This window comes from Aspergillus wentii (assembly GCF_001890725.1).
Source record: "Aspergillus wentii DTO 134E9 unplaced genomic scaffold ASPWEscaffold_1, whole genome shotgun sequence".
Taxonomy (NCBI): Eukaryota; Fungi; Ascomycota; class Eurotiomycetes; order Eurotiales; family Aspergillaceae; genus Aspergillus; species Aspergillus wentii.
Window position 1 is genome coordinate 2,358,983 of NW_024467832.1, and position 15,052 is coordinate 2,374,034.

Genomic DNA, 15,052 nt, shown 5'->3' on the forward strand with positions numbered 1-15,052 from the left:
GTGGTCGAAGCGTCGTCTCTTAATATGGAAGATGTAACGTGTGTTTTGGACCAGTTGCAGGATGATCGTCTTCTGTTTAAGGCGCCGGATGATATGGTTATCGTTCCGGAGAGTTTGCGTGAGTAGAGAATATATGAGTTTGGAATGTTTCTGATGAAGTTGTGTGCATAGGTACCGATATTAATAAAGTGAGAGAGTTTCTGCAGCAGGATCCGATTGAGGAGGCGGAGCGTTTGAGGCGGTTGGATACGGATTAAAGCGATCGATCCACGATGACTGTCAGATTTAGAGGAATGGATCGGAATTATACAGCACAAGATTACTATAGTGTAGACTAAAGTTCTGAATTGACTGGTATTATCAAAGCGTCTTCTACTGCGCATCTTCAGCAAACCACGGATGAGCCAGAAGCTCAGAGGCGGAAGGCCGTTTAGCAGGGTCATAGTCCAAAATCCACCGAAGCAACTTCTTAACAACCCCTGCTTCCTCATCACTCAACTCCGCAGGCTTCTTCTTATCAAAGCACTCTTCAAGCGATGGCAGTGGTTCTAGCCCAGCTGGGTCGGCGCCTTCGGGAATCTTTCCAATATAACGCGTTATTATCTCACCCGCTTCGTTGCAGTACAAATGTGCACGCGGATATTGGGCTATTAAGCGACCGGGAAGCGGCCCAAGGATATCATGGAATTGAAGAAAGTGGTCATCATCGATTTCTTCATCGTCTCCCATGTCGGCGACTGCGAAGAGTAGTTTTCCGGTTAGAAGTTCGTATATGGAACAGCCGAAACTCCAGATGTCCTGGTCTTTGTTGATTTTGTTTTCGAAAACGAGCTCTGGACTGCGCAGGCCCACGGGGGTGAATGATTCTTTTGGCGGATCGGATACGAAGAATGCTATTCTTGTTAGTGATGGAGGATTGAAGAGGATGAAAGATGGAACAAACCCGCTCCCAAGTCGGAAATCTTTATCTTAAAGTCAGATCCAACGTCCGCATAGTCAACCAGAGACTCATTCAAGGCGAGATATTTCGGCGCCCAGATATCCTCCTTTCCATCGAGTCTGCGAACAGGCTCGGATGCTTCATTTTCCCCTGCCAATTCATCTTCGCTGATGGAACTCAAGTCTTTCACGGAAAACAACAGATTCCGCTGCTGCATATCACCATGCGAAATTCCATTCTGGTGCAAGAACTCAATCCCAAGTAGAGTCTGTCGCAGGATAGACTTGGCCATCCAGACTGGATATCTGCGACGGTAGCCGGAGCCTTTGATGAGAGTGTTAGGGAGCTCTTCGACCGCATGTCCGACGCTGGGACCCATCACGTCAAATACCAGGCAGCAGTGGACTCCATTTGGGCCTGTATGTTCAAAAGATTCTATTATATTCATAATATTGCTCTTTCCCGGGTGATTGGATGTACTCTGAGACAGTGCTTGATGAATTGTTAATTCATTTTGTGCAGCACCCGGTTTTGCCATGAGTATTTTCAGAGCAACATAGCGATATAGCCTGGCAAAGTCAGAATAACCCACGATTAACATGCTTGATAAATACATACTCTCGATCTCTAGCCAGCCACACCGTCGAAAAAGACCCATACCCAAGTTTCCGAATAACGCGATACCGCGAGTCTTTGAATGTATCACCAAAATGAACAGGATGATATCTCCCTGGTCGATAGCTTTCGATCCATTCGACGGGAGTACCCAGATAATGGAAGCGCCATTCCTCTCTGCTTTTGGGCAGTTCTGATGATGGAGGGGTGGTCATTTTGATGATTGAGGAGGTGTTGTTATGTGGGATGATCGCTGTTGATGCAGCCTCGGGATGGATTTGGTTTGATCCTGAATGACAAATCCATGCAGATCTGATTGGTGTATTGTATGGCTATAAGATAGATTTGGATCACGGCAATAATGCCAAGTCACCTTTTTATTCTACTTTTCAGATTTGGCTGCCATAATAGTTACGGCATACGATCAGTCATATATATTATATATATATATGAAGGAATGACCCAGTCTAGATATGTCTCTAGCACCAACCATGTAAGAGAATTCTATATAATACAGCAGACTGATTGGCCGTACCTGTTAATAGGCGTATGAAGTTGTCTTGGTTTTGCGGGGAATACCCCTGTCCATGGTTCATGCAGCCCGAGTGGGTTAGGTCTGATGCTAAATAACAACCCATACAGTTTATCTTATCAGAGTATAATCACTGTATACATAAGAGGCCATTTCTATGCACCGTGAGACAACTTCACAGCGCCTTAGGATCGACTGGAGGGAAGATAGCGAGGGTGAATCGGGGTCAGGCGCTGGGGGTGTGGATTGGCGAGAGCTCTGTATTTGCAACAGCCACCGAGGCGATAGAGAAGAGGGTCGATGGGGGAGCCATGATGCACGATATGCTGCAGACAGTCTTGCTGACGGACGTGGTGGATGTGGGTTCTGATTTGTGTGATTCGGAGCTGTTTAATGCGCTGCTCAACACGGCTGATGTATATGATGAGGGCGTCATCACGGAAGACAATCTGAGAGGCGTGTGCGCATAATAGCACGAGGATGTTGACGGAGCGATGGTTGGACCGACTGCTCGTGTATCTGCGTTACCATACACGTGGCACATCATCAACGACAGACATCACTTTCTCCGCAGAGCGGTGGTGGGATATTCAAAAGCGTGCAGGAATGGCGTCGATCAGCGGGAGGCTGACGTCGCCGAAGCGTTTGATGTCGAGTATAGAACGACGGGAATTAGTCGGCCGTTGAAAAACGCGTGCAACGGACATGAGTACTTGGCCATGTCAAGCAGCGATTGGAGTCGTGAAATGAGTGGTCCTGTCTGAATATGGTGGCTGTTGGCCCCGGCAATTCTGCAGTATGCAGCAGCAGGTGTTGTTGATTCGGAGCTCGAACGATATCTGATCGAAAGGCAAAGCGTATGCCGTGGATTAGTCGATGAGACGAGCTGGTTGATAGCCCATGCCTGTCAGCATGCACTGCAGGTCAAATCCTGTTTGAAGCTGGCATGTTTGGTCTCCTCGATGATGGTGGACGAAAGGGCAAGTTGGATCGGCGTTGAGTTAATAATATCTACAGAATTTAAACATTTTATTACAAAAGCAATAGCAGCAAACAATATGAACATGAAATGAATCCCCAAACGTAAAGACACGACCGTCATAAAAATAAGACATCATTAGTGGGCATGTCCGAAATGCAAATGCCGACGCTTATTCGAGCTGGCCGGCTTAGATCCAGTAAGCAGAGTGGTGGCGTTGGTAATCACTTCTCCCATTTTCGTGGCATCCTTTGGAGTGATAGGCTTGCAGCTTGGCTTCCATCCTAGACTTGTGGGGAAGCGTTCGTGTTCTATTTAATCAGCATCACGTTCATATATCCATATAGACACTACTTACCGAAAAAGTACTCAGTCATGCAGCGGTTGGCAGTGCCGGATTGCCCATCTCCAAAGATAATAAGCGGTGCCGAGACCTCGCCCACACTGAATGAATCCGTCGACGAGGTGAAGGTGTAGTTGGGGTTGGTTGCTCGGGAGGAGAGCTGGCGGGCCATTTTGCTGTTGGCGAGCATGTCGGCTGTCAGGACGGGGGCAGTCCAGTATTTCTTCGTCTCGTCGAAGACGGTCTGGTCGAAGCGCCAGTTGTTGCCGTGGTAGGCGTCGGCGCGACTGTTTTGTTAGATGAAGTAGATGTTGAAATTGGACGGTATGCATACCTCAAGCTGGCATCGTGTTCCAAGAGGTTGTGCGTGTTGAGTTGGTCACTATGAAGTTAGCATTATAATCAACGCATATAGAAATATAGTATACGTACAGAGAAAAATGAGTGGCATTCGGATCGGGGTTAGCAATAAGCGCCATCTGCCACATGGAATTGGCCAGCTCGGTATCAAAGTTCAGTGCCGAAGAGAGCGCCTGGACGAGTTGTTCTTTGGTGATGTTTTTGCCATCGTGGGGGAGGAATTCGTGGTTGGAAAGTGTGTTGAGCATGGGGCAGGGGCTTCGATCTATAGCATCCACAGTGAGTAACTTAGTGTTAGTGCTTAAAATGATGGACATACAGTCGGTTGGACCAGGGGGAGTCCAGTGCGCGAGAGAGCCCAATCCATAGGGAGAGCCTGCAGAGGCAAACGCAGCCAGAGTCGACAGAATCGCCAGCTTCATTGTGGTGGAGTGAATGATAGAAAGAAAGTTGGACAAAGGCAATATTGAACGACACCCCCCACTCTTATATTATTGATTGTGTATTTGTCAAGAATAAGGAGTATATTTTTACTTTGAACGGTGTCAACACGACATGCTAGCTGCATAGCTTAATCGCCAATTGCAAGCCAGAAAGCGTCAATCCCGATGCATCCACGGTCGTCCTTGGGTGCATTACTCGCATTTGGCTTCGCATTAGGCACTAGCATCCCAAACGGGCAATAATCGACATCCGCGTCGGGGCTAGAGGGCCAGGTTTTGCGATATTAATATTAAGATAAACTCTACAGGCTCCCACTATTGCATCCTTGCATTTATTTGTAATTTTCACTAGTAGCTCGGATCATGCCCGTTTAGGCTCGCCCATTTTTGGGGTTGATGCAATAAATACAAATACATCAGTGGAGCATCTCCCTTTTAGCACCCGGATCACCAGCATGGTTGTGCCCTATGCTCCAGTTTTAATTATATCAACAACCCAAACAACTCGCGCTCGCCATTCCGGCTCCAAACTATCGTAAATCTCCTCACACACTCTCCTCCCCCAATCCCCCATCCACCAGAACCGGCGCAGATGGTACATGACCACCGCATAATGGGCCAGAATCACCATCGCAAAGGGCCGTCGCGCCCTCAGCATCTCCACAAATGGGGCGGGGATCGCAAAGACCCACAGGAACACGGTCATCGTGGCCCCTTCGTCTTTGAGCATGTTGCCCAATGCTGGTCTGAGCTGCTCGATGGCTGCGTCGGATGCTGCGTCGGAGTGGTTTAGAGTGGAGTTTGTTTTTTTGAGGGTGTGTATGACGTTTTCTAACTCGGGGGAGAGGGCTGTGGTGTCTTCCTGTTTACTCATTAGGGGACTGAGTATCCCTGATCGAACCCAATCGATCATTTCCTGGAGAACGGCCATTGAGCTGCGCACGACGTGGAATACCTGGAACAGATCGTCGAGTGCCGTGCCTGGCTGGCAGGGCTGTACGATTAACGGGAATGCAAAGGCGAAAATAATCATCACATTCGAGGCGGCGTAGATGGCGTTACTGTTGTTCTGGTGCAGCTCGCCGACTGCGTGTAGAAGCCCTGGAACGGCGTGGGTGTGGTGATGTTGTGCTGCTTTTAGATATCTCTCACGTTGGTCTTTGTGGCTGGTGATGGCTAGATGAAGCGCTGATAAAGACAGAATGCCATGATTGAGAAACGCATGTTGAAATGATTCTCGCGGAATGGTATACTGCCAGATCCATTCGAGCGACGTGTTCCGGGATAGTGAGCGGTAGGTCGAGGTACACCATTGCATCATGAGTTCTTGGTCTTGGAGATTGTCTCGTGAGACAGTGCTGTTGCCCTCGTTCCCGGTTGTATCGGGTAATGGGCCTAGCGACTGGTCTTTCGAGTGTAACTTGATATTCCACGAGTGCCATGCCAGTGGCGCCACAGATGCATATTCGCAGACTAGACCACGTTCTGCACAGTACACGCATGACGGCCGTTCCTCGCCGCACTGGATGGTCAGTAGAGTACACCAAGGGATTCGGGGAAGCCTACCTTGACGCGCTTTTTCTTGCAGCTGAGGCAGCCATGTCGAGATTTATGGTGGGTTCGTCTGGGGGGCATTCTTTAGGACAGGATGAATGAGCATAGACAGAATGCATCGTATTATTTGAGTCATTCTAGAAGCCTGCTTGAAGGCAAATTCAGATTCCTGTCCAGATATCTCGAAGGCGCGTTGCCAGTCTGGGTATAGTGTACGAAATACGAATCCACATTTCGTACACTATACCAAGAATGGAATATATGGGGTATAGACAATGGAGTCTATTTGAAGTATTCTAGTATATCACCTCGATGCTTGAAATGATATTACTATTCCCAAAGAGAGGATGTGCTATCTACACTCAACGAAGACTGCACATATTCGAAACAACAAACCCGACAATTCCCAGTCTAGTATACCAGACCTTCAACGCCTACCGACTTAAATACACTTCAAACACTAACAAGCTACGTGATGAACGCCAAGTGCAAGTATCTACAAAGAGCTCGTCTTGGCTTCACCTACCGCATAGTGGTCATAGGCTACTAGTCACCAGCACTGCGCAGAAGTGCGAGCTCATCGCTGGTGCACCACAACGACTGAAGTCATCAACCGCCATGGTGCCCATCCGATCCGAAGATCATCCGGGAATGTCTGCTCTCAGTTGGATGGGGGTACCGGAATGGTGCACGAGACCAGCCCTCGAAAGAACCAGCCATACGTGCATCCAGACCCCTTCTCCACTAGAGAGCGCGATCCGTTGTGGATCAGCTTGGTGTATTCTCATTCAAAGAAGGAGACGAGCTGTTGGAGGCTGTAGCCCCATGTCCTTCCGCCACGGGGGGAATACAGCCTGAAGATAAAGACGAAGGAAAAGAATCTCCTGAGTCAGAGCCTTCGCCTCCTGGCTTGTCATCGGCTGATGAGAGGGAATCTCCGGCTCCCCAGCAGCCGGAGAGACTTTTCCCAAAGCCCTCAAGATATAACGGACAACGGCATCGAGCTCAGGGCGAAAGGCCCCAACCCCAAGTACCTACCGTTCCCAAGATGGCATTAATATTCATTCCGGTTATGATTCTAATACTGTGAAACAGGCAGTAAAAGACGCTTTGTCAACCGAAGGTGAGGGAGAGAAAAAGAGAAGAAGAGGAATTCCCACGCTCGAACATGATGAGGGGATCCCACGGAGGGGTACTTTCCCTCTTTACTTCGAGGTCGATGTCGTTACTTCCTAACGGGAGGGAATTGATACCAACGCAGAAGGCAATGCGTAGCCATGTTCAAATTCACAACTAAGGAAAGAAGCAGTATGGATGCATCAACGGACAGCTGTTAGTGGGATTGGTCAACGATAATACCGCTCTACCAAGGCCAAAGAGAGGGTTTATCAGCTGGAATCACCCACCGATGACTCCACCCTCGCAATGGACTCATAACGGACCGATACCGTTTCCCAATCAGCAACGACTGATTTCTCTCTGTGACAGAAGACGGCGTTGCTTCAGTCTTCTGGAACAGTTTACGAACAGCCCCTGACCCCGGGACAGCACCAACACCCACAGGAACAGGCGGATAGAAACGGACCATGTCCTGCCACTTGGCATCGTCCATGTCGATTCCTGCACCGACGTCCAGCCATCCAGTGACTACCACCGCTGTGCCTTCATCGGCACAGTTCCGGATATCCACTTGAAAGTCAATCTTGCAGTATCGGCAGCGGAGATCATCGAGAGCCTCGTGGCAGGCGCGCTTCCGTGCTGAAGCTTTCGAGTAATCCTGCATTTTAGTATGCAGGAAAGTGATGTGATGGCATATCCACATATGTTTACCAGTCTCAAGAGCCTGTCCAATGTCCTGATCCGACCCATGAACCAAAGTCCAGTTCTGGATCCGCAAGACAAGAGTCGGACTGCCACTCTCTTCAATACAAACCTTTCCCTCGGCAGATACCAAAGTCGTGATAGGAGGCCTCGAAGAATCAACCTCCGTAAAAGATAATGACTCTACAGCCATCCCATGCGGAGCTCCGTGACAGTACCGCTTCATAACAAGCGCCGCGTGACAGAACCGGAAATCATACGTTGAACCCCCAGAAGGAACTAGAAAATATCGAGAAAGACTAAGAATCTTGTATGGGGTGCATGAACCGAGTTGTTCAGGACACGAACGAAGCCGCTTTTTGGTGGTGTAGAATCCTGGGCCGGGGGGATAGACGGTTGCCGATGGATGGAGTTTCATGCAGTACTGGCAGAGGAAGGACTGGATGAGGTCTTGGGACAGTCTTGTTAAGAAGGCTTTTTTCAGCTGCTTATCTTGTGCTGTTGGCCAGGATGAAGAGCCGAGGGTGTGGAGGAGAGCATGGCTGCAGAGGGTCAGGCAGGCGTGGTCGACTGGAGTGAGATATTCTCGGGCGATGAGTTGGAGGATTTCAGTTGGGAGGAGTTCAAATCTTGACTTGATAAACTGGCGTTTAGAGGCTCTGCGAAAGGAAAATATTCTATCCAGAATATCCATCTTGAAGTGTTGTTGGATGTTAGATGTGAAGTGAAAGATTCATTCTAACGTAATCACCAGAAATATTGATTATTGCCTATACTTGAACGGGAGGATGTCGTCATGAAGGATAGGCTGCAACCCAATTCGGCAATATGATATACCCAGGCAGAAGGCATTTTAGATTATTTCCACCAGATGAAATAGAATCGTTCCCAGCATATTTCCTCAACATCGCCATCATGCCATTTCTCGGACTCATCGAAGAAGATAAGAAGCGCTCTACGGACGAGCTGCAGGCCAAATTAGAAACTGAACTCATCAATGTATCTTTCATCTCCACCTCATTCAAACAATGTACTAACGTATGTAGAACTGCAAACTCGACGCATGTCTACTTAAATTCACCCGACAGATCCCCACTCTCCCACCAACATCGAGCTCCCCTATAACAGAGTTCAGAGAAGAAAGTTTTAAGTGGCAATTTGAAGGGTATGAGGAGCTAAAGGAAGAGCTGATCGCAAACATCAAGTACTGGGTTCCTCCGTTTTTCGAGGCAAGGTCATTCGAAGCAGCGGTCGAGGATTTGAATGGCCAGCTGAGCAGGAAAATGCCCAAGTTCGCGGCTCTTCAACAGGACTGTGAGCCTGAGTTTAGCCAAGCGTTATATGAAGGCGCCATTGCCGAGCACTTTCGGCTGCGCGAAGAGAAGGCCAGAGGTAAAGGACCGAGAAGCTTGCAGAATATCGCCCTGAGGCAGGCATTCCGTGGTCTCCACGAGGCAATCGATGGGAGATTTAGAGACAAATTTCCCAGACATATCCCACCCGCAGTCAATTTTGCTTGCGGGGGTGTAATATCGATAGAGTCGCTTTTGCCTCTTCGCATCTTCTGGCCGAATAGTGGGATGTCTTCTTTGTCGCTTCCTCTGCCACCAGGAAAGCAAGCAGGACCTGCATCTGCACGGCTGTTTCGTGCTGGTAGCTTTGCCACAACTTTCAATCTTGCAGCTTCGGACGTGTTACCATGCGTCCAGCGTCTTTTGTTTCCGGGAAATGAAAAGGAAAAACAAGGCGATTTAACGGCAAGTTTGGCCGGTATGGTGGTATGTTCCTTTCATCTGATGTTTCGTATAAGCACTTATCCGGTATGTAGATTGACTCCTCTGTCGAAACCCCTTCGGAGAGCTGTTATACGCCTGATTCCGACGACCATGTCGGCTTGTTATTCGTCTGTCTACCGTCTAGCTTTGAAGGAGGAGATCTCCTTGTCCGGCAGCACGACGAGGCAGTCACTTTTGACTGGCAAAGAAACAGCGGATCTGCAATCCAATGGGCTGCTTTCTACCGCCGCTGTGGCCATACATTGCAGACCGTGACCAAAGGCAGTCGAATCACCCTCATCTATCACCTGCACCAATGCGTCGTCAGTCCAACCATGCTCAGTCCAACGGTTGATGTGACATCACTGCCTTTTTATACCCACTTCAGGATGTTACTGGAGCAGCCTGGCTTTCTAAAAGATGGTAAGAATACCGGCCCATCCCAACGCCGTAACCCACTGACATACATGAACAGGCGGAGTTGTGGGTGTCTTCTGCTCACACTCCTATCCCTGGCAGAACCCAGGACCACCCGGAATGCACCGTCTACCACTCGATCTGAAAGGTTCGGATCTGGCAATATATTCGGTGTTTCATCATTTGGGGTTGACCGTCAAAACCCTGCCTCTACTGAGGTCACGCCTTGAATCGCTGCGCGGGGAAAACCGCAGTTCTAGATTTACCACAGATTCAAGATGGCAACTGAATGACTGGAGAAAGGGCAAAAGACATCTGCAACTCGATCTCATTCCGATCTGTCCGCAATCAAGCATATTTTGGAATGACATTGAAAAAAGATGGAAGATGCTATTCATGACGCATGTCATCAGTAGAAAAAACAGCAACGAGTATTTTGAGAAAGGCACTTGGATTGGCCGGAAATGCCATGCGTATCAGGCGGATGTACACTTCTCTATTGACACGGATCCAGAAACAGTTGTAAGCATTTCATCTTTCACATTATATAGAAAGAGAACTGACCTGATTTAGCGGCAATATGGGCACCACTACTGGCAATACTATCATCTCCCATCTATTATCTGGCTTAACTGGCGCAATTCCGCGCAGTGGGATGAAAGAGAGGAGAATCCAAGTTCTTTAAAACATTTTGGCATCATTGCGGTGATTCCAAGCTGGCAGGAGAGAATGCAGATGATGAATTAGAAAGCGACTAGCTGATCATCTGGCGTTGTGAAGTTATGTGTTTCGTTTGGTGTATCAATATTCTTCTGAAAGCTGATTCATTTGCTGATATGAATTGTATCTTCCTGTTTTCTTTCTTTCTTCTTCTTCTTTTTTTTTTTTTTTTTTTCCTTTTCCCCTATGCACTCCTTCTCTTCATTCCAGGTATGCGTATGCGGTTTTGTGCCGAGTAGACCAAATGGAGCATCAGAGTCTAAAGCTACTAGTATTAGCAAATATTTCCAGCCCATAAAGATGTAGTGCATGATGTGGATAATGATCATCCCGAGCCCCTTTGAAACTGACACAGACACAATAGGAGAGTAAAGCTAGACTTTTCAGAGGGATTCAGAAAGCGGAATTCCTTCCGGGCAGGTGCATCAGGGGACAGGGACCATACATTCTCGGTAGCATCAGTCGAGCTCTTAGAAGACACCGTCAATAGTACGGAATATATCTCTAGTGCGTAGAAAGGTCGTATTTGTCTTGCTCATATCTAACGTGCTACACAGAGGGAGAATATAATGCCAGGGACCGCCAGAGTTGGTTCCAAGCAGGCGTTGGGGATGAGTGAGCTGTCTGACAGGTGTTTTAGTCCATCAAACGCATAAATACTGCTTCTCAAATGACGCGCGATGATACGTGACGATGTTGTTGGTTGATTGGAGTAGCAGCGTTTGACAGGGAAAATGGAAGATGCAAGAAAGCGTGTCGACGCGATGGAGGCTGAGGTGTCTTTCCTATTTAGGCACGCAAACGCATTCACTGCCTCCCCACGAACACAAACCACCAGGAGGAAAAATATCCGTCTCTGTCCCTTCCTTTTCTTCTGACCTTCGCAAATCTTCCTTCCTTTCTGTCGATGACCGGGTTCGATACATTACATTGCAAACCTCCAGTTTCTCCCGGAATTTCACCCTGTGGACAGTACTGCTCTTCGCAATGAGTTCGGAGGATTTGAACCATCCAATTGAAGCTTTTCACGGTATGTGAGGTAAAAAACGAATTTCTAGGAATTTGGGATCTTCCTAGCAACCCCCTTGTGATTTCGTGGCTACTCCGTCAGCGGAAGTCCGGTTTCATGCTCCAAATGACAAGGCCTTAGAAAGCTCATTTTATCTATCTACAGAATCTAACCAGAGCTATAGATAGCCGTGACGAGACACAAATCTTGCACTTATCGCCTGGTAGCACTGACGCTTCACGAGAGGGCGAAATGCATCAAGAGTCCGACGAAAACCCAACGGTGGCAGGACAGAAAACGCAATGGCGACAGTGCAAGACTGTAGAAGAATTCTCTCAACTTTCAAAGCAGCCCAAGGAAGTGGCCAGCACGCTCAAAAAACTAATGGAGATGCTGGTCACCCCGGAGACTGAGATTATCACATTTGTGCAGGAGCAGGCACCATTATACTTGCACTCCGTTCAAAAGATGCTGCAAGACCGACGGTTGACCGGTATCAGTTGGAGACAACTTTCAGGGACTAATGATAATATTGACAACGTTGTCTCTATATATCCGCATTTTTTGGCTATCAGCGGGCTTCCGTCTGAGAAGAGCGTCAAGAATTATCATGATCTCCTCTGTGTCCTTTTCCCAGAGAGAGCCATTCAGCAATACAATCCCATTGTTGTATCGGAGGCATTTTTTCAGGAGCCGATAGACGCGACAAGAGACATTGCGCCGACAGTGTACGAGGAAACGGTCTTGTTGTATCGAAAATATAACCCGGCTCTTCACCTCGCCCCCTACACGTCGTGGAATGGACCGTCTGGTATCGGGAAGAGCAAGACGACAGAACAAATTTCCGACAAGAACTTGAATTACGTCGTATACGCAAGCTTGGCCAAACCCGACTCCGGCGCCTATCCGGAACGTTCCCCAATTGCAAACAACATCAGGGACCTTGACTCTCGTGACACGATGACATGCTTTTTTGAGTGCTTTCTAGCGGCGAGTCTCGTAAATGTTGAACTTTGCCGCGAGCGAAAGATCAGCCCTAGGGTGTTTTTCCAAGTGCAAGTGAGACGAGAATTCATCGTTTTTAACCAAGAAATCGCTTCCTGTATCAAGAAGTTTGCAGACCAAGTTTGGGACACATTTGAGAAGTCTTCGGATCAAGCGAAGAATCGGATTCGATCATACCGGATGAGCACCAAGGACAACAAACCAGGATCCTCCATGGCGCTCGTATATCAAACCATAGTCGACGAACACCTCGATTCATACAGACATCGTGCCGAAAACTGCTTCTCGTCCTTGGTGGCTCACCTGGAGAATTTCCCACGGCTACCTATCGGAAATCGAAAAGAAATCCCTCCTCTTCAGGAGCCTGCAGCGCTGATCTGTCTTGACGAAGCCGGCGAGCTCTTCGCCGACGACGATTCCGAGAGGTTTTTAGCCCTCAGAAGAGCGATGAGAGATAGAATGGCCATGAGACACAAAGAATCAAAAAAGACCTTTTTTGCGATCTTGCTCGATACATCGTATCGTCTGTCTCTGTTCCTGCCTCCAAGGGGTCGGGACCCAAGTTTAAAATATCTGAGACCTGGTCACCTTCTGGGGCCAATATTTCAAATTAATACCTTTGATCTTTTCGGTAGTGTGACGGACCCAGATGTGAATATAGATGCAGCACAGCTTTTCAGCCTCGGACGTCCCTTATGGGGCACATGGATTCGAAAGTTCGGATTGGAAGCTGCAAAGTCTCTTGCGCGAAGTAAGATCTGCGGAGGCGACCCCAGTCCACAACCCATTATGACCAAAGCTCAGGCTTTGGCATTGCTCTCGTACCGGGTGAATTTTTATGTAGTGCACCATGAGCTCGCAGAAGAATTAACATCGCAATTTCTGCGATATATTGTTGGGGTGAACAAGGACCGGACTCTTGTTCAAACACTCCAGCCCTCGGAACCGATTCTGGCTTGGGCGTCCACACAGGTGATGATGTCCCCTCAGTCACGTTTGCAAGTAGTCAAAAGATTTTTTGACGCGATCTCAGAGGGTTCCATCAATACGGGTGACACTGGTGAGATGGTCGCCGCGCTGCTAATGTTCTTTGCGTTTGATCATCTTCATGGCACCGAAAACCCAAAACTGACCCACGCGCATCGATTTCTAAGCGGACTTCTTCCTGACCAAATAATTCAAGAGATCAAAGCTCGTCAGAAGGACTCTTCACAAATCAATACCATCCTATCAGATGGTATGATATTCTTCAATCACGCTATTAGGATGAGAGAGCCGCCGACGAAAGACACCCTTCGTGACGCCTTTCTCCGCGGCGCCATCATCTATCCCGAGAAAAATTTCGCCGGTACAGATATTATTATCCCGGTGTTCCTTCCTCATCCGAAAACTCTCTCTTGTATTCTTGTGCAGGTTAAAAACTGCCTTCATTTCTCGATCACCACCGAACTCCGGGCTAATGCTTTCTCGAGCTTCACCAAAACCGAAAGAGTCGCATCCGCCTTTCTAGATGATGCCTTCCCTTACATAGGGATCTTTATGTCCCTTCGTTCGTTGAAATCTCCAGCTGCAGAAGTTATCCATCCGACTCCACACGGTGCAGCTACTCGGGCCACGACCACCACCGACGAATCATCAACCAATAAGCAGAAAACGGGGCTCAGAAAAATGGGCAGCACGATCTTCAACAAGACAGTTTCGTTCGGCGTGAAATATGAAAAGAGTGCAACGTATGGGTGGACGCCTCGCCACAAAGTGATAGTAGTCACTTCTGGCTTGGACACTCGGCTTTTTCCCGGCATCGGGTTCCCAGAGGAGCATTCGGGGGAAACTGAGACTGAGGAGATTCTCACGTATTTGGAAAGTCCTAGATTGTGCCAACGATGGGCTGCCAAACGCAAAGTCAACCTTTCTCGAGAAACTTCTTCCCCTCGGCTAATCCCGAATCCTCTCGCAAGTCGGGTCACTTTCTCACTGTTCTCTATTTTTCTTCCCCCCCCCCCTCCTTTCTTTGCCTTCTATTAGTGTCTGTCTCCTTGGACCCCAGGTTTTCTTTCCTTTTTGTCTGGTTATCTGTTGTAACGAATGGGTCTGTTGCGCCATTTCCTCAAAATCACCTTCATGTACCAGCTTTGCATATCGAAGGAGACACATTGCCCTTTATCTAATATCGTTCTTGTCGTTTTAGTGTTTTGAACGTCTTCTGGTGTTTCAGTACTCAAAAATAGCGCCACAAAAATAGAGCGGTGTCGAATAAGGACTATCTGAATTGCATGTTTTCAGAAACGAAAGTCATAAAGTGAATATTGTCCAGTTCATAACTTGCTTAACTTACCATTCATATTCAATACTCTGACAAAAAAAAAAAAAAAAAAACGTTCTATGCCCGCAACTTCATTCACATACTATAGGCAACCACCTGGCCATAATTATAACTTAAGCTTCCTCTGCCTCGCCCCTCTCTCTCTGTCTTCTATATCAGCCGTTCATGCTACAGTGAAGACATGATGGGTTGACAAAGTCCACCCTTCGAGACTAG

The 15,052-nt window shown here is 48.0% G+C and overlaps 6 protein-coding genes across 6 annotated transcripts; 2 read left to right on the forward strand and 4 right to left on the reverse strand.

Moving 5' to 3' along the window:
* Positions 1-82: 82 nt before the first annotated feature.
* Positions 83-1,811, reverse strand: ASPWEDRAFT_124252 (uncharacterized protein). The gene is made up of 3 exons (XM_040829184.1): positions 1,559-1,811; positions 944-1,509; positions 83-893 (listed from the first exon to the last, which is right to left on the reverse strand). Exons 1-3 carry the CDS (start codon positions 1,768-1,770, stop codon positions 373-375), a joined length of 1,299 nt encoding a protein of 432 aa, XP_040694586.1. The 5' UTR covers positions 1,771-1,811; the 3' UTR covers positions 83-372.
* Positions 1,812-3,031: 1,220 nt separating this feature from the next.
* Positions 3,032-4,203, reverse strand: ASPWEDRAFT_124254 (peroxidase family protein). Its single transcript, XM_040829185.1, has 5 exons — positions 4,089-4,203; positions 3,842-4,034; positions 3,744-3,791; positions 3,425-3,696; positions 3,032-3,377 (listed from the first exon to the last, which is right to left on the reverse strand). The coding sequence occupies exons 1-5, from the start codon at positions 4,189-4,191 to the stop codon at positions 3,205-3,207; spliced, it is 789 nt and encodes a 262-aa protein (XP_040694587.1). The 5' UTR covers positions 4,192-4,203; the 3' UTR covers positions 3,032-3,204.
* Positions 4,204-4,537: 334 nt separating this feature from the next.
* On the reverse strand, positions 4,538-5,847 carry ASPWEDRAFT_64251 (Zn(II)2Cys6 transcription factor domain-containing protein; the record flags this gene model as incomplete). Its single annotated transcript, XM_040838724.1, has 2 exons — positions 4,538-5,734; positions 5,779-5,847. The coding sequence occupies 2 exons, from the start codon at positions 5,845-5,847 to the stop codon at positions 4,679-4,681; spliced, it is 1,125 nt and encodes a 374-aa protein (XP_040694588.1). The 3' UTR covers positions 4,538-4,678.
* A 1,282-nt stretch (positions 5,848-7,129) lies between these two features.
* ASPWEDRAFT_23045 (uncharacterized protein) lies at positions 7,130-8,281 on the reverse strand (the record flags this gene model as incomplete). The annotated part of the gene is made up of 1 exon (XM_040832437.1): positions 7,130-8,281. The coding sequence occupies one exon, from the start codon at positions 8,279-8,281 to the stop codon at positions 7,130-7,132; it is 1,152 nt and encodes a 383-aa protein (XP_040694589.1).
* Positions 8,282-9,836: 1,555 nt separating this feature from the next.
* Positions 9,837-10,565, forward strand: ASPWEDRAFT_237629 (uncharacterized protein). Its single transcript, XM_040832526.1, has 2 exons — positions 9,837-10,301; positions 10,353-10,565. Exons 1-2 carry the CDS (start codon positions 9,900-9,902, stop codon positions 10,524-10,526), a joined length of 576 nt encoding a protein of 191 aa, XP_040694590.1. The 5' UTR covers positions 9,837-9,899; the 3' UTR covers positions 10,527-10,565.
* Positions 10,566-11,486: 921 nt separating this feature from the next.
* On the forward strand, positions 11,487-14,538 carry ASPWEDRAFT_64252 (uncharacterized protein; the record flags this gene model as incomplete). The annotated part of the gene is made up of 2 exons (XM_040838725.1): positions 11,487-11,529; positions 11,693-14,538. The coding sequence occupies 2 exons, from the start codon at positions 11,487-11,489 to the stop codon at positions 14,536-14,538; spliced, it is 2,889 nt and encodes a 962-aa protein (XP_040694591.1).
* Positions 14,539-15,052: the final 514 nt, after the last annotated feature.

Excerpts from the sequence above, each read along its gene's own strand:
- ASPWEDRAFT_237629 (XM_040832526.1), top strand. The coding sequence starts at position 9,900 with ATGCACCGTCTACCACTCGATCTGAAAGGTTCGGATCTGGCAATATAT. Across the intron at positions 10,302-10,352 it reads ACACGGATCCAGAAACAGTT|CGGCAATATGGGCACCACTA; the intron begins GTAAGCATTTCA and ends GACCTGATTTAG.
- ASPWEDRAFT_124252 (XM_040829184.1), bottom strand. The coding sequence starts at position 1,770 with ATGACCACCCCTCCATCATCAGAACTGCCCAAAAGCAGAGAGGAATGG. Across the intron at positions 1,510-1,558 it reads TGGCTGGCTAGAGATCGAGA|GCTATATCGCTATGTTGCTC; the intron begins GTATGTATTTAT and ends TGACTTTGCCAG. Across the intron at positions 894-943 it reads GATTTCCGACTTGGGAGCGG|CATTCTTCGTATCCGATCCG; the intron begins GTTTGTTCCATC and ends TAACAAGAATAG.
- ASPWEDRAFT_124254 (XM_040829185.1), bottom strand. The coding sequence starts at position 4,191 with ATGAAGCTGGCGATTCTGTCGACTCTGGCTGCGTTTGCCTCTGCAGGC. Across the intron at positions 3,697-3,743 it reads GAACACGATGCCAGCTTGAG|TCGCGCCGACGCCTACCACG; the intron begins GTATGCATACCG and ends CTAACAAAACAG. Across the intron at positions 3,378-3,424 it reads CATGACTGAGTACTTTTTCG|AACACGAACGCTTCCCCACA; the intron begins GTAAGTAGTGTC and ends CTGATTAAATAG.